Raw genomic sequence first — 18,570 nt, forward strand, 5'->3', positions numbered from 1 at the left:
GAAGTTTACCAGAGCATTACTGTATCTGTGGATTCTCAAATTGTGCCATACCCTCAAGAAAGTATTTCCTTGTCAGCATAGACCTAGAGACCTATGATGTTACCGTCATACATCATTCCATCTAAGCATAAACCATGTTAGTGCTTCCTGCCCCCTACAGGGAAGAATCATACTAGACTCTGGAAAAAGTCTCGAGGAGTACATATTACCTATGGATGACTGACAGACAAGCCTGTATAGTGGTCTCACCCTATACATTATAAAGCAAAGTTTGTATAAGAACCACCAATGTCAGTATGAAATACCGACAAGTCTCCCGGTATGCCTATTCATATCAATGGATTGGACAAAGGTTTATATCCGTTTAGGAACAATTTTGCATATCCACCACCATCCCTTTAGGGTATGAAGTCTTTCTTTCTTGAGGAAAGAATAAACCAATGAATGTTTGCTTGTAGCAAGGAACAATCTTAAAGACTATTCATGTTAAAATTATCCATAGTTTTAAGTGTAATGCTAAGTACATTTCTTGTAAAATGACTTGGGCGAATAAGACGCAAGGTTCACTAAGAACTAGTTTATTGACAATCAATAAAAATATAGGTCAATCGACAATTATAAGAATTATTATATGTGGATGAACAAATAATTAAGCATAAAGATAACAGTAAAAACAGAAAATATTGTTTCATCTGAAAAGGAAACATATATGCGCCACTTTTAATATCAAAATATTAATACTGTTGTTACAGTCTGTATTACTGTTCAATCACACTAGCGTAACAAATGCTTGGCACATGTGTCCGCACTATGTTTAGTTCACCTTTATCTATGAAACAGTTCATAAGGACACCTTAGTGACCTAACACTTAGTCTGTAGAAACAGTCCGTGACTACACACCCACCCCTGAATTAATCGTCCCAATTACTTTCACTGTTCCTCGCAGATTTAAACAGAGCAGGTTTAAGGACACTACCTGCTGCTACCACAGACCTCTTAAGTTCCTCCCCTTGCTTTGCATAGTGTCTAAAGAATACTCTGGATGACTTCCAGCCAGTGTATGAGCGAAGATGTTCGAAATCCATATAATTAAAGAAATTTATGGAAGAGGCAACTTTTCTCGGATCATGACCTGCGGGCGTACTATCTGGATCCGCTCTGCGAATAAAATAGGTGATTTTCACCCTTTGTTGCTGCAGAGATAAATTTGAGCCTGAGGTATCTCCCCTTAACAGCTGTCCTCCCCTAAAGTCTGAAGTTCTACGAAGATAGACCTTTAGGCACTCCACTGGACATAGAGATGCATCTTCCTTCAGAGGGCAGATTCTCCAGGGACCCCACCTGTTGGTGGGTAGCTCGTTCGTGGCGAGAAACGTTGGGTCCGGAAAAAGGTTCAGTTCTCCCCCATCTAAGAACTGAACATGACCTTCTTCTCTCGAGAGGGCTACTATTTCACTAACTCTGGCCCCCGAAGCGAGTGCAAACAGAACTATAACTTTTTGGGTCAAATTCTTTAAAGCACACTCCTCATTATTCATCATTGAAGCAAAATGAAGAACATTATCCAGAGACCATGGAATGGGTTTCGGAGGTGTTGATGGTCTGAGCCTAGCACAGGCCTTCGGAATTTTGTTAAAAATGTCATTAGAGAGGTCGACCTGGAAGGCATATAGAATAGGCCTTGTCAAGGCAGACTTACACGTTGATATTGTGTTGGCTGCTAAACCTTGTTCATGAAGGTGGATGAAGAATGATAAACAGAAGTCTGTTGAGATCTTTTGTGGATTGTTTGCCTTGTCAAAGGACACCCACTTCCTTCATGATGACTCATATTGCCTTCTGGTAGATTTGGACTTATATTCCTCTAAAAAGTCCATACTGTCTCTTGATATCCCGAATCTTTTTCTCACTGCTAGGGAGAGAAAATCATGAGCTGCAGGTTCCAGGTTTTCTGTGATTAAGCGAAGACAGTTGACTTCTGAACTCTCTGAGTCAAAACTGGATTCGGTAGCGGCACAAACTTCAGTCATAGTTCTAATGCCAGAGGGAACCAAACGCTGTTCGGCCACTTGTGAGCCACTATTGCCGCTTTCCCCTTGAAAGATCTCAGTTTGTCGAGGACCTTTAATAGAAGTTTGTGCGGAGGGAACAGGTAAATCCTGGACCATCTGTTCCAGTTGAGGGACATAGCGTCCACTGCTTCCGCTAGAGGATCCTCGTACGGGGACACATAACGATGTAACTTCGTCTTGTCGTTCGTCGCAAAGAGGTCTATCTGCAGTTCTGGGACTTGACTCGAGATGAAAGAGAACGATCCTGCATCTAGGGACCATTCCGACTCTATCGGTGTGAACCTGGATAAAGCGTCCGCCGTCACATTGCGGAACCCTTGAAGGTGAACTGGTGACGAGTGCCATCTCTTCTTTTCCGCTAGCCGGAAGATGGCCAACATCACTTGGTTGATTTGAGATGACCTCGACCCTTGTCGATTCAGGCATCTCACTATCACCTCACTGTCTAGGACCAATCTTATGTGGATCAAGTGGCGAGGAGATACTTTCTTCAGTGTAAGAAGTACTGCCATGGCCTCTAGAAAGTTTATATGAACTTCTTGAATAGGTTGGACCAAGCTCCTTGGGCTTTCTTTCGGTGAAAATGACTTCCCCATCCTTCCTTTGAAGTGCCTGTATGAATAGTAATTGAGGGGGGAGGTGGCTGAAGAAGTACAGATTTCTTCAATTTCTTGGCTTTGGACCACGGCTTGAGAAGCGTTCGCAGACGAGTCGGTAGTGGTCTTATCAGATCTCTTCGCACGTTTGATGCATATTTTCTCCAAACTCCGGTTGCATCCTTTAGCTGTGCTCTTAGCACAGGATCTGTTACTGAGGCAAACTGTAGAGAGCCCAGCACACTCTCCTGTTCGCGTCTTGATATCCGTTTAGATTCTAGTAGTCTCTGGACAGATCCTGCTATTTCTTTCCTCTTCTTCACAGGAATGGAAAGCTGGTGTGACTGTAAGTTCCAGTGGATTCCCAACCACTGAAACTTTTGAGATGGAGAAAGTCGAGACTTTTTGATGTTGATCTTGAATCCTATATGTTTCAGGAACTGGATCACCTTTTTGGAGGCTTGCATGTATTCTGTCCTGGATGCTGCCCACACCAGCCAGTCGTCTAAGTAGGCCACTACTTGGTTTCCCTTTAGGCGTAATTGCTGGACAGCTGCGTTTGCAAGCTTTGTGAAAATCCCAGGGGCTATGTTTAGCCCGAATGGCATGGCTCTGAAGGCATAAAGTCTTCATTGTAGCTTGAACCCTAGGTAGGAGGAGAGGTGACGACTGATTGGAACGTGCCAATAAGCATCTGAAAAGTCTATAGATATGGTGTATGCCCGTTTGGGCAGTAGGGTCCTTATGTGTTGAAGTGTCAGCATCCTGAACTTGTAGTTCACTATGAACTTGTTGAGTGGCTACAAGTCCAGAATGACTCTGAGTTTTTCTGAGTCCTTCTTTGGAACACAAAACAGCCTTCCTTGGAACTTGATGGACTTTACCCTTTGGATTACCCTTTTCTCCAAGAGTTCTCGAACATATTCTTCCAGAACGGGGGTAGAGTGTTGGAAGAACTGTGGGAACGGAGGTGGAGTGCTGTACCAGCTCCAACCCAGTCCATTCTTGATTAGGCTGTGGGCCCAGGGATCGAAGGTCCAATGATCCCGAAATAGATGAAGTCTCCCTCCTACTGGAAGCATCTCACTTCTGCTGTTGTGGACCTTAGGCCTTGCCTCCTTGACCACGTCCTCCCCTGAATCCCTTTCCTCTTGAAGGGCATCTAAAGGAACCTCTGGCTGTTCCTCTAGCTCTTGGGCGAAAGGTTGTTGTCTGCCTTTCGAACGCTGGGTTGAACGCAGGCGACTGAGTCGTCACCGCTTGAGGTACCAACTGGTACGTGGTTGGAGGTTGTGCCACCATCTGAGGCACCGCGGTCGCCGGAAGTTGTTGCTGCTGCTGTCTATAAGGCTTGGCTGGCTGAGAGGATAGTCTAGGCTTCTTTTTCTTCCTCTTAGGTTGAGGACCCTCATCCAGGGAAGACTTTCTCTTAAGAGTTAGGCCCCACTTCTGGAGAAGGTTCCTATTCTCCGTGACGGCCTTATCCACTACCTTTTTGACCACTTCATTAGGGAAGAGGTCCTTACCCCATATACAAGAGGAAATCAGTTTCCTAGGTTTGTGCCTCACTGCAGCCGAGGCGAACACGAACTCTCTACAAGCTCTCTTAGCTTTGATAAAACTGTAGAGATCTTTTGTCACTGTGGCCAGATGGGTTTTGGCCACTACCATGAACATGTCTTGGATCTTGGGGTCGCTTGCGATCGTTTCCAGAGTCGTCTGTATGGATATTGATGCAGCAAGTCTCTCTTTTGTCTCTTGCTCCCTGCGCAAGAGAAAATTTGACAGCTTTGGAAGGTCCTCACCGAACTGACATCCGGCAATATCGGCCTCCAACTTCCCGACTGAGAAGATAGGGTGAACGTCCTTCTAGTCTTTCTGGTCCATGGGTAAGGTCAGGGACAACAGCTTGCATTCCTCCAAGGAGGGACATGGTTTCCCTGCCTCAACCGCCTTCAAGGCAGCCTTATATCCCTTCTCCATAAAGGGAAAGGCTCATGTAGGAGAAGCCACAAAGGAAGGATGCTTCTTACTCAAGGCTGGTATCTTTGAGTTTGTGAAGCCCCTCTCTTTCATTGAGCTCGTCAGTAAGGCCTGTGCCTTACTATGGTCAAAGACTATAACCTCTTTCGGCTCCGTCTCTTCCTTTGAGGCTGGCTACTTCCTAAGATGGACATAGCAGTCCGGGTAAGACTCCTTGTTGGGCCAGAATTCCGCTTCTTCAAAGGGAATTGAACCCAACTTCTCCGATATGACAATCTTCCCAGTTGTCATAGGCATGTGCTTGGCATACCTCCATGGATTGGCATCCGAGCACAAAGGAAGATCCTTCATGTTGAGCTTCTTCTGGGGCCCATGTGATGCTGCAATTCTACGCATCTCCAACTTCATTGCAGCTTCCTTTTCATCATTCTTCTTCTGCATCTGTTGAATCATTTCAATGATGGAAGAAAGAGTCCTTCCCAGTTCATCTGGGATAGCAGACGATGTTGAGGGAACAGGTTCAGGGGCCGGAACCGATGTAACCGACACCTCGTCGATTTCTTCCTCCTCAGTATCAGGAGCCTGGGTCAGCTCCTCTTCTTGACCTTCTGCCAGAAGGTCCTTTTCGGTGTACTCGGACACTTCAGACATTCTATCGTCCAGTTGGATGTCTTGAGATTTCAGAATCTACCGGAATCTGAACTGTCGGGATCTCCGCATGAGGCTTAGGAATCACTGCATCCGCCGATGCCTTAGGAAAAAGGTAAGCCCTCATCTTCTCGCTTGGAAGGTAGGGGCCTGAAGTATTCTTCTGAAAACCCCTCACCCAGGTTCGTAACTTTTCCTTAGCTGCGTCCCTTGACTCCGCCGACTTAGGGGTGTCAAATGCCTCGGTAATCAGGTTAGAACAGATAGAACATACCTGAGGATCCCAATACCGGAGATCACCTTTGGAGACTACGCATGCTGCGTGCCTCCTGCACAACTCATGTCCACAGAGGTTTTTGCTGCGGACGTTGCAAAACATGCTCCCGCACTTCAGATGGTCCTCCTGTAAAGAGAAGAAATTCTTTGAGTATCAAGTGAGGGCATATCACTGGATAACTAATATTAATATATATAGCTTATAACAGTCAAGATAGAAAGAAAAGAAGGAAAGACACATACTTGTATTTCCTGCCCAGCCAATTGCTGTAACCTTCCAGATATTAAAACTAAGGTTAAGTGTCATTCTAGAATAACCATCATATTTTCCAGAGGAAATTTTAGGTGCAGCTCACACCATTGTAAAGAATTTTAATATGCTGGATAATTAGTAAAGAAAAAACTCACTTTCTTTATTCTGTACGGTCTCAACAAAAGGCTGTACAAGGCAACACCAAGTATGTTGGAAGAACTTAGTGTTACAATATATTCCATACTATAGTTTTCTCCATGCAGTATATACTATACTGTAAAAATACTGGCTACTGTATACAATATAATATCCTGCTGGCTGGCATGTACCTTAATATAGTTCAAAGGTATACTACCTTTAGACTACTAGGCGGCAGATCGATAGTTCAGTGTGTGCGCCGGCCGGCACTCTCTGCCGGCCGGCAACCAAAAACAACAGCACCCGGCTGCCGGCCGCTAATCGTAGCATCCGGCAGATCTTATGGTGTGCTTCCGTTGCTGGCCGATAATGGTAGGTGATACCTATGCCGGCCGGCAGTGAAAAAGAACTAGAGAACTTCCACCCACCCGGCTGCCGGTTATTCAAGCCGGCAGCCGGGCTAGGGGTACAATACACTAACAAGGAAACAGAATGAATGTAAGGATATAAGGCGGCACTGCCTTACAGCCTTCCATCCAGAAAGAGTGAACATAAGGAAGGAGAGAATGTAATATTCAGGCTTCCTTCTATCCATCGCCTGCCGGGCTCTACCGACAGACATGGACGTAAGACCAAGGGAGGTCTGGGGAACACTCTACAGAAGTTAGGCCTCTGCCGGCCGGCAGAGGACTGAGCCAGTTCAACATCCTAACCTACTCTAGGTACAAATGTAGAACGACGGCCAAGAGTTGTAATAGTTAGGCTATTACTAAGGATAGGGGGGAAAGGGGAAAGAGGGTCCTGCAAACTTTGCTCTAGTATGAGATTTACCCCAACGGCTAAGTAAGCTCATCCTAGCCTAGGGTTTATCCATAGGGAGGGAGGTCAGCAACACTTGCCACCTTCCTCAATACCAAAACAAAGTTTGATGTTGCTATTCACTAGGAAATGGAGAATCTTATCCTTCAATCCGAGAATAACAACACTGGACTAGTCTGCTAGATCACTAGAAGTAGGAATCATCTCGTACAGAAACCTTCGGATGTGGTCTAGGGAGGCTAAGCCTCCTAGGTCTGTATCTAACCTAGCCAAGGAATCTCATTCTCTATGCCAGGAAAATACAGACCCCAGACTAATTACTCTGATGTTCTGCCCAAACCTGAAACCAGATATAGTACTCTGGTTACAGGATTAGTACAGAAACACCCTAGTATAGGTATACCTGAATACTATTCAGTTAAAACCACCTGGATTAAGCTTCAGGCTTAACTCAGAGGGAAAAAGGGATTGAACTTAGTCTCCAGGGGAGAAAAGAACAAACGGGGAAGTGTGCGAAAGTATACTAAAGCCCCATAGGCTACTAGCCTAGGCGCGGTGAGAATCGATTACCTAAATCACCGAAACTCGCGTATACAATCTTGGAAGATAAATATTTATTAATATCTTATATGTATAAAAATGCCTAGAGCTTCAATAAATTCAAAACACTCGGAAATCTGTATATCATGCATGAAAGTACTAGGGCCAGACGCCTAGGCTATGAAGCCTATTGTAAGCCAGGATCGGTTACCTCAATCGCCGAAACTGAATTTACTAACGGCATCATATAAAGAATTCCTGTTCGTAAAGCTAAATAGCTACATTTATTAAAGCATAAGGACCGGGATCGTCGCTCTGGCTAACTAAATGACTCATGCATAGTGAGCGACAGCGTCCAGGACGCCTCCAATAGGCAACAGCTCTTGTTTACGTTAATATCGGTTTCGATTTACTTCAAAACACCAAGAGCTTACATTTATACATAATAAAGATAATACTCAACTTTCCAGAGGCAGAAGAGGCTGGAGAAAGCATCATAATGTTGAAATAAATCAAAGATAACGAGAGAATCACAAGGGAAACATCGAGTAGTAGAGCTACGCAATAAGGAATAGAGATGGCGCCGTCAGCGGCATTGTGTACACAGTCGAAGCGTGATAGGAGAGGTACTTTATTAACAGCTCTCCTTTCATTCTCGTTTTTCATTTTCTTTGACCCCTCGAAGTGTTAACTCTGTTCGGGGTGAAGATAGCTATGTGGCGTGTCAAGAATACGTCTTCTGATATTACGCGATATCCCATTTACATTTATTTAGGGATATTCGCTCCAGGAGTTAGAATTCTGGATACCTTAAGGTGAAATTCTCTGGGAATATCACCGTAGTCAAATATACCCTAGGAAGCTACCCTAAAGGAACTTCCATCAGGACGACATGGCCTGAGCCCAAAAATACGATACTAAAATGTGATTATTACATGCATACAGTTGAGTGAAATACCAGGGAGAGCAATGAGAGAGAAGGACAAAACAATATGACAGAGAGACAAGACAGGGGGATGCGGTAGCCAAGTTCCTTCTTCTTGTACATCCCCACCGCCAAATCTACTTTAAAATAAATTAGCAAAATCTAGGAATTTGAGAAATGTGAGAACTAATGAAAAATAGGGATGGGAATAGGTGGAATGAGGCATAAGATAGGAGTTTAGAATAATTGACAAGATGAAAATGATGGGTGAATGCTAGAAAAAAGAAGATGAATAAAATTGTGAAAAATAGAGAAAATCAAAACAGTTGGAAAGATATGTTGTAGATGTGTGTGTGGGAGAGCAAAGTAAATGTATGAAAGGGATTTGGTAAGGAATTGGGAAAAGGATTAAGGATATAATAATAATAATAATTGACGGACAATAATAATGTGAAAGAGATGTCATACTAATATGCATGATAGGTTATATCAGTGAGGTAATTCTGCGAAAGTGAGGGGTCATATCATTGGGATAATATCGTGAAAGTGAATATAGGTTGACGACGGACTACGCAGATTTGATCAGCTATTTGAATGTAAATAATTCTCTATGTTTTTAATTATAAATACGATACTAAAATGTGAATATTACGTACATGCATTATTATTGGATACAGTTATGTGAAACACCAATTTAATCAAATTCCAGTTTATTTCAAATACAGTATAGCTGCAATTCTTTACTATAGTAAATGGATATACACTGTACTGAGAGAGAGCTAGGACCAGCTGGGTGTAGAGATAGGTAGTAGCGCACAGTGCTCCCAGCGATTTTTATGAGAATTTTTATTTAATAGGTTTACATTGTTCTTGGCCATACCAATGCTGTTACCAACTATCAGAAATCAAATTCTTAATGTTGGGTATACAATCATTACAAAGAATTTTTCTTTTTCCTCCTCCTTGGCTGCAAAGCAAGAAACCGCGATTAATAAGGTGCAACTGTATTGTACAATACATTAGCTATGATTAAAATAGGAGCGAGTTAAAGAAAACTCCTTGTTTATGTTTGACAGAAAATGTACTTCTTTACAGTAAGGGTAATATTATTAAAGTACATACAGTGCATACGACATAGTACTGTATATTTCGTATATGTACAGCCATGTACTGTAAGTATTGTTTTATTGTAGTTGGTCAATTGGATTTCATGAGCCACATTCGGTATATTTTTTTGGAAAATGTCTTAAAACTATTCTTCCATGTATCTAAATTGTTTATGATATTTTTATGTTATTACACATTTTATATATCAAAATAGGTAATTATAAGCATTGAGTATTCATGAATTTTCCCTATTCGCATAGGGTTCTGGTCCCTAACCACCGCGAATCCTTGGGGGTTACTTCATATTGAATTGTAGTCTCAAAAGGTCTGGGCTAGTCAAGGAGAACAAAACTTTAACCGTGTCACAAGTTGTTCCTGCCTAAAATCCCAGACCTGAGAAGATGAACCATTCTTCTCTCATGAGGAGAGCTGCTGCCCCAGGGATGCCCAACCCTCAACAGCCTCAAAAGAATTTGCCACATAAACAGGCTAACCAGCAAAGATGCTTACATCTTCTTATGGACTTCCAGCCTAGGAGGCAAATCCTTCATACCACCTCTCACCGTAGAGGACACTTCTCCGGCCAAAGGAGTCGTGGCCGTAAAGGCATATCCCCCAAGTTATCACTGTTAAGGGGATGCCTGCAAAGCCATTTGTGTAGGTGGCAGTTCTTTGGGGGCTGATCCCTGGACTGTAGAAGCTCTGTGTTCAGGGAATCGAATCTCATTTGTTGACTGCCCTTCCCCTATGACTTTAACTCTGACAGTTCAACCATTTTATTTGACAGGATTTGCAAAGAATCTCCTCCAATAAGAGATGTCCAAGATGTTGGCCAAAGGAACTGTTGAAGAAGTCTTAGATGACTCCCCAGGCTTTTTCAGCAATCTTTTCCTAGTAGAGAAGCTGATGGGAGGTTAGAGACTCATCATAGACTTGTTCCATTTGAACCTGTTTGTCTTACAAAAAAGGTTCAAAATGGAGACCTCGGCCACTGTTCTTCATGACATTAGGAACGTCTTCCTGCTAACTATATGCCTGCAAGATGTGTACTTTCAGGTCTCCATCCATCCAGGATCAAGGAAGTACCCAAGGTTCCCCTTCAGAGACAGGATCTTCCACTTCAAATTGGTGTGCTTTGGCCTTCCCACAGCACCACAGGTGTTTACTAGGAGCCTTGCCCTATCCTCAGACTGGGCTCATGCCAGGGTCATCAGGCTCCTGAGGTATCTGAACAACTGGTTTTCTGGCAGAGTCACAGGCTTCACTTAAAAATAATTGAGACCCCCTCAACTTCTACAAGGAATTGGGGATTCAGCTGAACCTAGAGAAGTCCAGCCTTGTCCCTCAACAGAACATCAGATACTTAGGCATGGAAATCGACTTGGTTCAGGCCAAAGCTTTTCCATCTGCCAACAAGGTGTTGATATTCAAGAAAGGGGCAGAACCCTTCCTGGAAAGGGATCTGCTACCTGCTCGCTCTTGGTAGAAGCTTCTGGGACACCTCGCCTCAGTGGAGAAACAGATCCTCTTTGGAAGGATGCATCTCCACTTTTTGCAGTGGTCTCAAACATCCGACCCCTTGCAACCCTTTTGTCGTTGCCCGAGGAGGTAGTGACAGATCTCTATTGGGGGTTGAAGTTTTTGTTGTTTATATAGGAAATATTTATTTTAATGTTGTTACTATTCTTAAAATATTTTATTTTTCCTTGTTTCCTTTCCTCACTGGGCTATTTTCCCTGTTGGATCCCCTGGGCTTATAGCATCCTGCTTTTCCAACTAGGGTTGTAGCTTAGCATTTAATAATAATAATTATAATAATAATAATAATAGATCTCCAATGGTGGTTGAAACAGGTGAACCTGCTAGCAGGAATACCTGTACCTCCACAGGTCCCACCTCCGGAATTCTTTTTGTTCTCAAATGCTTCACACCAAGCGTGGGGCGCTCACCTTCAAAGGGAGGATATTTCAGTCTGTGGTCTCAGGAAGACAGCTCTTTTCTCTCAATTACCTGGAAATGAAAGCAGCGTACCTAGCGTTACTGCATACTACACTTCTTGGTGACTCGAGCAGTGACTTGTGTTTCCAAACAAGGAGGCTCAGTCTCCCTCATGCTATGCCAGTTAGCAGTGGAGATACATCATTGGGCACAAAAAAATACTGTTTCCCTCTGAGTGAGATTCATTCCCAGGAAGAGGTATGTCATTGCAGACCATCTTAGTTGAACATGGGATGAAAGTTGGTTAAGAATGGTCTAATTCCTGTAGTGCCAAAGAGTCTTGTGACTTTGTGGGGTTCCCTATCAATTGACATGTTTGCCACCCACTTGAATACCAAGTTCCCATAGTATTGCTCCCCAAAGTGGCCACAGGTAGAGTGGAATCCAGACCTGCTAGATCTACTCATGGAAAGCCCAAGAGAACTTTCAGAATGGCCAAACCTGCTGCACCAACCACATGAAGAAAATTCCATGAGGCGGTTCACTGCCTATCTCTTCATGGATGTAGGTTATCCAGCATCTATGAAAAAAAGAGTTTCGGGACTGACTGCGAAACAATTTTCCAGACACCTCCAAAAGTCGTGTGTAGCAGTTTACCAAGCCAAGTGGCCAACCTTCAATGTTTGAAGTCATAGGGGGAATATTGCTCCTCTCAAAGCCACTATTCCCTGATTGCTGACTTTTTAGTGTCCCTGAGGAATGAGAAATCCCTTAAAGTTACTGCATTTAAAGGCTACTGCTCAACCTTGAGCCAAGTTTTTAAACTGAAGGGGCTTGATCTCTCCTCTTCACTGAAACTATCCACTCTCGTTAGAAGTTTCAAACAGACTTGTCTTCCCTCTTGGAATGTGATGAACGTTCTTAGGTCCCAGAAGATGTCCCCCTATGAACCCTTGCATAAAGCTCTTGATAAGGATCTTGCCCTGAAGTCTGTCTTTCTCCTTGCCTTAGCCTCAGCCGAGAGAGTTAAGCTAATTACACGGTCTCTCTTAACTGGTATCACATTCCAAAGGGGGGAAAGAACTATGATTTTCTTTTGTTCCTGACTTTGTGGCTAAGACACAAAATCCAGCTATACAGTACTAGACTCTAGATTTGACTTTCACCTTCTCGTCTTTCAAAGAGGTAACTGATGATCCTGGTAATCTGTTACTCTGTTCTGTAAGAGCAGTCAGAACTTATTTGTGAGCATAGGCTGGTCCAAAAAGAAAATATCTAAGAGGACAATTTCTTCTTGGTTGCATGAAACCATTATGGAAGCCTATAAATCCTTAGGGGAAGTGTTGCTAGGCCCCCTCCTGAGCTCATTATATCCGTGGTCTTGTTGCTTCCTTTAAGAGTTCTGCAAGAACTTCTAAGTAGCCTAAGTTCTTGGTGCAGGATTCTGGAGGAATCAGAACACCTTCACAGGCCACTACCTGAAAGGTTGCACTCATAGGTCTTTGAACACATTTTCATTAGGTCTTATGGGAAATAATTTAATTTGCCTTTTACAGTACACCTAACCCCTTTTTCACGGCATCAGTTGTGATTTGCATTATAAAGGTATGACATGTGGATCAAGTCAGTAGGGTAATGAAATGTGCTATCATTTAACATAGTCACTATCAGCCTTTGAAATAAAGAGGTGGTCCTGGAGTACCCACTTCGATCATACCGTAATGCAGGTAAGAGTAACAAGTTTTTATTTATAAACGTTATTTCTCATAATTTGTTTTCGATGCCTAATATTGATATAGCTTCACTTCTACCTTGATCTGAATTTAGAGGGTACTGACACTACAACCCCACCACTTCACAAGCTAGTTGGACTGTTCACCTACTTACTTATTTACTTTTGCAAAAAATCATTGTTTACTATTGTAATTGTCTTAGAACAAGTGACCTCCTCTTAACTGAGACTTCCTTCCACCCAAGGAAGACTCCCATTTAGATGACTGAAGTTTTTATCTGTGTAGGAATACACGACAAATTTTTGAAATATATATTTTTCCTAGCTATACAAACGTAAGTCATTTAAGCAAAGGTCCCTCCTCAACCACCCACAAGTTTTGACCTGAATAGAATGGAGCTTGCATCACAGGCCCAGCAGTGGAGTTGCTAAATAACCTATTATAGTTAAAATTGAATCCCATTTTTTTTGTATGGTCATAGAAAATCGAAATTAGGAGTAACCCATTTAAATTACTCAGGTTTGTATAAATAGGAAAACTACAAATTATTTTTTAAAAATTGTAATATTATATATGTATATTTTAAGGGGGTAATGCTTTTCTAATTGCATGTTGTACACTGAAACACCTTTGGAATTAGATGTATATAATGTGTCTTCATTTTATATAAGTACTTCTGCAGTTGATTCATTATTATGGTTGAATCAAGTCAATTTGTTTCTGATTAAAGAGTAAAAAAAAATTAAATGGTTCAATGAAATGTAGTGTCTAATTTAGTTAAAATAATAGCATTTGACTAAGTTCTTAAGGGCCTCCTGCCTACAGCAAGAGACTAAACACATATTTATCAATGTATGAAATACATCATTTGAAATTATATAGGCCTAAAGATGAAGCGCTTTCACATCAAATCAAGTATATCATTATTGATTTTTAAGCTGTAAGTAAGAGGTTTCATTTGAAATATGTTGTAAGTATGACTTATAGCTGGACATATATCTTTTAAGCTCTTCACATCACCTTTGCTAGAAACTTGTGTTAGTGAGAATCCGATATTAAAAGATGCAATTTTAATTATTTATAGGTCAACAGCGATCAAGAATGCTTGGCACACTTTTCAAGGATGAGCGTTGCCAGCAGTTGCCCTGTTATCATATCCTAGAGAAAATGCACTTGGATCGTATCATTCGTCATAGTGAACTAACAGAATTTCAGAATATGTTGCAGAACCACCAGCAAGCCACAACCTCAGATGGTATGTAGGTTTTATTACCATATTATATTTCCTTTTCATTGGTACTTAACCTTGAATTGTGTAGCTTCTGAATGAAATTGACTTTTTTTTAGAAAATATGTGAAGTTCATTCAAAATGTTGTAAGTGCTTGGTAAGACATGAAAAGCTTGCAGGAGCACAAATACACACACACACACACACACACACACACGTATGAACAATGTCAGATAAGAAAATCAGCTCCCCGTTAACACAAAGGTTATGTACGTGGAGAAGTCGTGTTAACGGAAATCACTTTTACAGAACATAATTTCTCCATATGAAATAATGGTACTGTAATGGCGGGTGTTACGTTCTTGGACATTGGGAAAGTTTGTCTAATTTAGGATTTTGTTACTAGGAAACTTAAACACATTATTAATTTATTTGAAGGTCACAAAAACAATAAAAACACACATACTTACTCTACTTTTATTTATTTCATAGTAAAATAAGTTATTACGCATGTACATTCACACTGAGCATCACGCGTCACCACTCTCTCTCTCTCTCGCTCGCTCTCTCTCTCTCTCTCTCTCTCTCTCTCTCTCTCTCTCTCTCTCTCTCTCTCTCTCTCTCTCTCTCTCTCTCTCATATTTTTTCCTTTTAATCTCAATTATTTATTTACAATAAATTTTATATCACTAAGTACATTTCTAAGTTAAACAAACGCAATAAAGAAAAGGGTGTTATATGTACGAACGCACAATGCTACTACGTAGGCATATCAAAGATATCAGCAATTTATTTTTCTTTCATTTCAGTAAATGAATAACAGATCATAACATATTTTTCTCGTTGGTCTAATGATTTTTTATTTACAATTAATTTTTATCATTAAGTACATACAGTATTTAAGTTAAAAATCACAATGAATTGTACTGTGTGATATGTACGAATGCACAATGCTACTGCTTATGCATTTTAAACGCATTAGCGATTTATTTTTCTTTCATTTCGGTAAATAAATAACAGATCATAACATATTTTTCCTTTTATTCTAATGGTTATTTATTTACAATTAATATTGTATCAATAAGTACATATTCAAGTTTGAAAAACTATGAACAGTACTTTCTGGTATGTACAAACGCACGATGCTACTACTTATGCATATGAAACACAGCAATTTATTTTTCTTTCATTTCGATGAATTAATAACAGATCGTAACATATTTTTTACTTTCAATGTCATGCTTATTTATTTAAAATTCATTTTATATCATGGTTTTCATACATTTCATTTGAAACTATTATTATTAATCATATGAATCTCTCTCTCTCTCTCTCTCTCTCTCTCTCTCTCTCTCTCTCTCTCTCTCTCTCTCTCTCTCAAGGTGCCTTACTATGCACACACACACTCTCTCTCAAGGTGCCTTGTGCCTTACTATGCACACAGAACAGATTTAACAGAAATCTTTTTTTTCCTTAGAAAGTGTCATATAAATACTACGCACAATATAAATTTTCACTTTGCTTAAATCTATGTTCGATCCTAGGCAGGGATTAAGACGTCATTCAATTTCGTCAGCTGATCTGTAGCTTTAGCCAACAGCATAACATACATTATATAAAATGTCTAAAATAATCCTGGTTTTCGATGTTATCTGAACTTCGTTTGTTCCGTAACTGGAATACAAACCTATGATCTTAGGTGTAATACTTGAAGCTGAAAGGACGAGCCATTAAAATTTAGCGAGGCTTAACTACCCATTCCGCTAGTTAGCGGGGGTTAGGGGTATTAGCTAGCTACCCCTTCCACACCTGTGACTGAGCTCACCTTGCTTTTTGGCTCGGATGCTGAAAGGTCGTTGCCGCTCTTCATCTTCACAGTTTTTGGACAGTCATTTAATGCTTTTTCGCTTTTTCTTTTCAGTGTGATTGTGCTGACTTCTGCCGGCCTCCATGTGTACCTGCCCTGGTCCTGAGTGCCGCACCTACGGTACTTTTATGTCCACCGAGGATACGGATCTTCACGCCCTTTGCCCTACCTGCAGAGGTCAACGGTGTGATGTGGTAAATAAGTTTATTGAGGGTCGGGAGTGATCTGCATCCCAGTGGGAAAGGTTCGGGTGACACCGTAAGAAGAAGTCTAAGAGGGACTCTTCTCCTTCGAAGGTTTCTTCGAAGCAGAAAAAACCCAAGGCTTCTTTTTCCCCTTCCCGACCTTCCTCCGAAGCTCCTGCTCGTTAGGCCTCCTTCGGGGACTGTCGAGTAGTAGTGCAGTCCGCTTAACTGCTGGAAAACCTCGGTCCTCGAGAGACGGTGTTGCTTCCTTAGCAAAGCGGCCGCGCCTCTGCCCCTTGGAGATTCCATGTCCCATTCTCTTCTTTGCCAGGTTTGGCCATCCTTGGGGTTAGCGTGTCCGCCCTCCAAGGAAGCCTTGCTGCAGCTACTTTGCCGAGGTGCTAGCGCGCAGCAATTGTCAACTTCGGAGTTGGATCCTCTGGCACTCGTCAACATTGTGGTATCGTAGGTGTCGTCTGCTGCCCAGCCCGCTAACGTTCCTGCCTCTTCCGCCGCCGCTGAAGACTGCGCTTCCCCTCCTAGTGAACATCTTTCGAGGGGAGAGGAAAGTTCTAGGCATGTCTCTCCTGCGAGTGTTTCTCCCTCCTGAGGGAGTTCACTCATAGAGACTCCTCTTCGGAGGATTGCTGCTGACGGTCGGCTTGCTGATCCTCCGGCCCCTAGAAGGCGTCAGCGTGGTCGTCGTTCCCAGTGTGCTGGCTCTCCTCTTCGCCTTCAAGGTGATCCTTTGCCCTTGGTGAAGAGACACCTCTTTGGCTAGTCAGCTTTGTCCTCGCAGCCCTCCTTGGAGGAGGAGCCTTCTCTTCCGATGTTATCTGGTTCTCAACCTTCGCCTGCCTTCGGAACTTCTCCTGTCGACGCAGCTTCTAGCCCTCGAACTTCTGTTAAGGACTCAGAGCTCTCCTCTGCGTCAATCTTCACCAACTAGGCAACGCTCTCCAACACTAAGGCATGTACCACAACTCCGTGAAGCTCAGACAGAAGGTAACAGCCATCATCCTCCTTAGACTTCCAAGAAGTCACGTCATCTCTGGAAGAATAGGTAGGTGTTCACAATGGAAAGGAGCATGAAAGGAAAGGTAGGTTATTGTGCTCCAGATCCTGGGTTCTCTCTCCAAGGAAGGGCAGAATCCAAGTTCATAGATCACCGTTGCCCCATTCCCCTCCCCGCAAACCCATTACAGCACGACCGCCTGGGAAAGAAGGAAAGGGCACTTTTGGGAAATTTAAAAGGGAAGCTTCGGTTTCATTTCCTTCAGAGGATCTGTCAAGACAGCACCAGGGTCAGCAAGCAGCCTTAGTTCGAAGTCATCATCAGGGCAGTTGTACAAGCCTTCAGGCCTGCCCTTTCAGCCCGCACTTCTGGAATCCTCTGTGAACCTCCAACATCCATTGGTTCCAGCAGACTCTCGTCAAAGAACCTCGGCTGTCTCTCCCCTGAAGAGGAAGAGAGGAGTCCCAGAGACCAACTCCTCTTCTTCGGGGAAACCGACTCCTGTGAGGCTATCAAGGACAATATTGAACCTCTCCGTTCCCCTGGCTCACTGACACCTCAGCCAAAGGAACCTCGTGGGGAACCCGTCCTAGTCTCCTCCCTACCACCTTCGGAGGAAGACTCCCCTCGTGACGAGAGCGCCTTGCCTCCAGAAGCAACTAGGAAGGCCAGACCATCCAGGCCTTCCATGCTGAAGTTCATCTTCTTTCTCGCAAGGAGTTGAAAGACTCCAAAACATTGCCTAAGTCCTCTTCAAGGACCTGTAGACCCGCAGGAACAGTCAGCCACCCTACAGATGACCGCGACCCACCCCAAGACTAGTTCTCGGTGGTGGATGAAGGAGACTTCGTTGTTAGTCCCACTCCAGAGGGGGAACAAAAGGAGTCAGAACATGCCTTTTGGCAGGAACTGACTCTAATAAGGGTTCTAAATGGGTTTTCTGACTTAGAGAGGAAACCCCCCCCCCCCCCCCCGGAGGGCAAAGACACAGTCTTAGACCGTGTGTTCGGCACTCAGAAACCTAATGCATCCTTGCCTTGGTCTTAGGGACTGAAGAGTTCCCGGACTAAGATCGCCGCCAAGATCTCTGAATTCTCTTCCTCCCCTCCTTCGGGCTCCTCCTGCTTCCTCGTGTTTAGCAAGGAAGGTATTACGAGATCTTGGACAAGCCTCAACCAGCTCTTCCACTCCACCATTTTCTGGAGGAGCTGGCTAAGGGGATCTCCCTAGAGAGAGACTCCAGCC

The 18,570-nt window shown here is 42.9% G+C and overlaps 1 protein-coding gene across 1 annotated transcript in view; it reads left to right on the top strand.

Annotated features, from left to right (window-relative positions):
* The window catches only part of CSN4 (COP9 signalosome subunit 4), a 296,826-nt gene that overhangs the window by 251,050 nt on the left and 27,206 nt on the right, over window positions 1-18,570 (top strand). Inside the window, exon 7 of the mRNA XM_068371437.1 lies at window positions 14,114-14,284. Coding sequence (XP_068227538.1) covers window positions 14,114-14,284 — 171 coding nt within the window. The remainder of the gene's footprint in view (window positions 1-14,113; window positions 14,285-18,570) is intronic.

This window comes from Palaemon carinicauda, chromosome 4, assembly GCF_036898095.1.
Source record: "Palaemon carinicauda isolate YSFRI2023 chromosome 4, ASM3689809v2, whole genome shotgun sequence".
Classification (NCBI taxonomy): domain Eukaryota; kingdom Metazoa; phylum Arthropoda; class Malacostraca; order Decapoda; family Palaemonidae; genus Palaemon; species Palaemon carinicauda.